This window comes from Sinocyclocheilus grahami, unplaced genomic scaffold (genome assembly GCF_001515645.1).
Source record: "Sinocyclocheilus grahami isolate Dianchi unplaced genomic scaffold, SAMN03320097.WGS_v1.1 scaffold12135.1, whole genome shotgun sequence".
Taxonomy (NCBI): domain Eukaryota; kingdom Metazoa; phylum Chordata; class Actinopteri; order Cypriniformes; family Cyprinidae; genus Sinocyclocheilus; species Sinocyclocheilus grahami.
Window position 1 is genome coordinate 1 of NW_015514240.1, and position 4,727 is coordinate 4,727.

General features: G+C 35.2%; 1 protein-coding gene across 1 annotated transcript; it reads right to left on the bottom strand.

Moving 5' to 3' along the window:
• Nucleotides 1-568: 568 nt before the first annotated feature.
• Nucleotides 569-3,330, bottom strand: LOC107578817 (FRAS1-related extracellular matrix protein 2-like; the record flags this gene model as incomplete). The annotated part of the gene is made up of 5 exons (XM_016264729.1): nt 569-751; nt 1,227-1,391; nt 1,546-1,743; nt 1,874-2,083; nt 3,181-3,330. Coding segments are annotated over 5 exons (906 nt in total), but the record flags the coding sequence as incomplete, so codon positions are not given.
• Nucleotides 3,331-4,727: the final 1,397 nt, after the last annotated feature.

The window sequence follows — 4,727 nt, forward strand, 5'->3', positions numbered from 1 at the left end:
AAAAAAAAATACAAATACAATTTTTTATTTAAATCAGCATAAATTAGACAAATAATAATTAATTACACAATTATACATACATGTTTTTATTTAAATCTGCATAAAGTAAATGGAAAATAACTATATAGTAGTATTAACAACAGTAGTACTTGTTATATTTAAATGAGCATAAATTAGGTAAACATAACACACATACTATTATGATGCATAATACTTAAAAAAAATGTACAGTAATGAAAATTATATTTTTAATCTATCTTATTCTTTTGTATATATTCTTGTCTGTCTTCTTACTCTTATTCTTTTATATAACAATACTGTGAATGTGGAAGGGGAATGTTTTCTATAGTAAAAAATAATGCAAAAAAAGACTTTAAAATAGTCCAATACAAATATTAATAATGAATGGTCCTAAAATAAGCTTATTTTTATTTGAGCAATATATATTTTAGTTATAAATAATGATAATGGGGTAAAATATGAACTAGACATGTCCTTGGGAGGTTTTGTGAGATTCCCCAGTGAGCTGTCTTAGAAAACCATGCTATGATGTTGTGTTTGAACCCACCTTCAGAGATGGGATGGTAATCTTCTCCAGAGGAAGCCGAGCCATCCTTTGTGTGGACCCGAACCACAGACACTTTGGATGTGTCTCCTGTCCTCTGGACCGGGATCCTCACCACTGAGATTTGCCCTGACTCACTAGGTTCACTGACACTGAACTTGGTTGCTCCAAACCTGATAATGGCCTCTGGGGAAAGAAGATCATGGGAAAGGAGAGATGTATGTCAGCACCAAAATATCACTTCACTCGGGGTTGATATGGACCAATTACCTTTAAACAGAAAGATGATTAAAGAGCACATGAAATCAAAATGAGAGTTTTGTAGCTTCTAGTCCAGATCTTTAAGATTTTAATCTATATATTTGCTATTGTGCCTATAAATGTTGACATAATACATTTATCCTTATCTTAGAACGTTATCTAGCAAATATGTGCATTTAAATATTACATTTTTCTCTTTCATACTATTTAAAATATTTATTGTGAAATAATGCATACTATTTTGTAAGTTTTTCCTCTTTATATCTGCATTTTTTCTGAATAAAAAAACACTGCCTTACAGTTCAGACAGTACTTTCTAGGACTCTGACAGATAACAGCAATTGCGCGTGGAACACAAGTCGGCACAGAAATGTGAGAAAGTGGGAGATGAAAGTCTTACTGTCAGCATCGTCCTTTATCTTGACGAGTGTCTCATTCTGAGCCCCTATGGAGGCCCCAAATGGAGACTCGCTCTTGGGGCTTCCCAGCACCAATCTCAGCTCCTCGTCTTCCTCGTGTTCGGTGTCATCCACAAGGATGAGGACACAAGGCTTCTCCACCTCTCCTACACAAGCAATCAATTGGGAGTTGTTGTTTAGTATGCATAAAAATGTCCATACATCTAATTTTCACTTCTAATGGATTCCCTTCAGAATAAAACTTCATTCATAGCTCTTTTATAGAGATAAACACTCTTAATAATAAATCAAAAATAATACCTGGTAAAAAGACAATGGTTGAGATGTCTGTGTTCGGCCTCTCGTTGAAGTCCATCATGACTTGGGCCGAACCTTGACGGCTGTAGCACCGCACACTGGACTTGTAGCTCAAATCTCCACTCCGGTACACTACAGCAGATATCTGCCCATCATTCTCATTACCTGTGTACGTAGGATCTCGGAACTGCACCTTGGGCACTTAAAACAAGTGTTATATTCAAACCCAAATCTTATTTATCAAAATCTTGTTTTTTTCTTGTCTAAGATTATATGAATGAAACTGTATACTATATTTAGCCTTTTTATGGTTTAGTGTAAGATCACTCACAATCTGAGATGAAGTCGTTGATGTAGATTGTAGCTTTTCCTGGTTCACCCAATATGCCGTTCATTGGCATACGGAGAACCAGCTCAAATTTCTCTGGCCCCTCCAGCACCGGCTGTCCCAGGTCATCCAGGATTGTAACCTTGAATGTCTGCATGGTGACGCCCGGAGAAAAGTCTAGGTTCTTACTAATCCCAACGTAGTCCACACCAGCTGTGTTAAGGTTTACAGTATGTTAGTAAGGCAACGGAGAAAATATTCCAGAGATATCAAGTGCACAAAAATAAATTTTCATAGGTAAAATAACAGTGAGAAAATAAACCTCTCTCAAGCGCAGAACTGACCAACCTTTTTTTCTCCACAAAATGAAGAAAAAATGTATACTGACACTAGACTGGTGAGAGAATACCTTTGTGGTGACACTTTATATTTTTGACTTGCTTTGTAAATAATTATTTTATTGATAAATATCATGTACAGTAGGTACGTTTAGTGCTATGTACTCATTCCTTAAATACATTTACCGTTGTATCAGAAATGTCATAATGTATTATTGCATTTTCAAAGAAATTATCTTAGTAAAAATTAATAAATAACAGTGGTTATTACTAGTGAAATAATAATTAAAGTGTATTTTGTCAATCCATTTTTGCAGATTTTTTCATGTTTTAATCAAATTTTATTGGATTTATTTTAAGCAAATTTGTTTTAACCTTCACAAAGTGTTTATTTATTTATTTTTTATTGAATAAACTGAAATTATTTTCCACTAGGTATTTTGCAGTGTGTGCAATTGTTTGAATGAGCTGCCACTTAGTTACATGCTGGCCTATTATTGTGGTGATTTTGATTTCAAATTCACTGACTTGTTGAATAAAATGAACTGTGGTTGAACACGACTGGACCTTTCCTGGCCAGAATGAGCTACAACGAGAACCAGACAGTCGATAGTCTGAGTAAATTGTGTGAAGACAACCCTTTCAACAATCTGGAGAGTGTTCAAAAGACTGTACATGTGGATGTTTGCACAACATTAGTATTTCTAGATCACGTTAGATAGAGGCACTGAAGACCTAGTCGTGTTTACATCTTGTCAGTAAGTCATAGGATGGGCTCTTGTCATCTGGCACTGTCTATTGCTGAAGCCTGAGGGGCCTGTAGCAACATATTATTGTCTCATGGTGTAGATTTCTCGAAATACAAGCTAGAAAATGTATTAGATCAACCAAGCATGTTTACAGTAATTATGTATGAAAGCGTCTGCACATGTAATACTAGGAACTGACATACGCAATCTGTCTGATACATACCTTCGGCTGAAACAGGCTCAGTTTTTCGAGACCGTATTGTGACAGTTCCGGTTTTGGAAAGGTCACTTCCTGTTCTCCAAACCCGGACTTCGACATAACCATCACTCTCATCCACATGGTACTCAGTTTCTCCAAAGTAAAACACTGGCGCTGTTGGACAACAAAGAGAGATGTTTTATTGAGGGAACAATCTACAAGATGTAAGTTAAATCACCAAATGATCATTAATTTAACCAAGGTATAGTTAACTAAAACTACCATTAAAAAAAGCCATACAAATTCTGTTACTTGAAATAAATGTAAAAAAAAATAATAATTTGAGCAAGTTGCTAAATCCGACATTTGTACATCAAAAACTGAAATAAAAAAAATTTAAAAACCATATGGACATACTTACAAAAAAACTTTAAAAACTGATAAAAATGACAAAAACACAATAAAATTACTAAAATTAAAATATAAAATATTGAAATAAACTATAAAAAATACTATAATAGCATCAATGATATTAAAATAACATAACACTAAAGGAAAAACAGTTTCACTGTTTTTGTCCATATAATGAAAGTCAGTGGGGTATTTATATGGATTTATTATTTATTTATTTTCAAAATAGATTTTGTGTTCCACGTAAGAAAAAAAAATCATACAAGCTTGTAACAAAATGAGGTTTAGTTAAAGATTTTTCAGTTTTGGGTGAACTATCCCTTTAAGACAGACATTTTTCAAAATATCTTTTGTGTTCCGGAGAAGAAATAAAGTCATACAAGTCTGGTATGACATTTGGTGAGTAAATGATGACAGAATTTTCATTTCAGTTGGGTGAACTCTCTTTTTAAGGGTGAGGAGCTGTCTGAGGTGGCTTTAACAGAAGGTACGGGGGATGTGGAGATAGATGGGCTAGCGTGGACCTGTCTGTCTGCAATTAACACTTTACACGACTTAGAATCCACTGACAAATCCTTGTTCATAGCTCGCTAACACCCTGTCTGCTGCTGAAAGGTCTATGTCACACTCAGCTTCCAAATGTGTTTTCTTGGAAGACACTGTCATGTACTGAATCTGATTGAGGGTAAGACACTGAGGGTGTTGAGGGAGTTTAAGCTGCTATGCGTCCACGGTAGGAAGCGCATCTAAGCCTAAGGAAAATAAACAATATGTGTGATGAGACTCTTTTTTCCCTTGTTTTATTCCTGTGTGGCTTGGAGGTCTCACAGGCGACGTGATAAAAAACATCCAAGTTCATTTTTACCCCTAAACCAACACTGAACTGTTGACGCATTAGGATGGAATGCACTGATGAGGTCAGGCGAGGCTGCTTTGTTATCATTGCACTTTTTTCCATTAAAAAGCTTAAAATAGAACCACTTCAACATTTCAGCTTTTGTTAGGCCCCATTATTGAATGATTTTACCTGCCACTGAAGAAGGGTTATTGAAGCTCCAGCTCTTATATTATGAACTCAGCAACCATGAAAAGTGAAACAGGAATATACTGATGGGGACAGAGTAGAGTGTTTGACTGACAGAAAGAGTTCACTGAAAAAT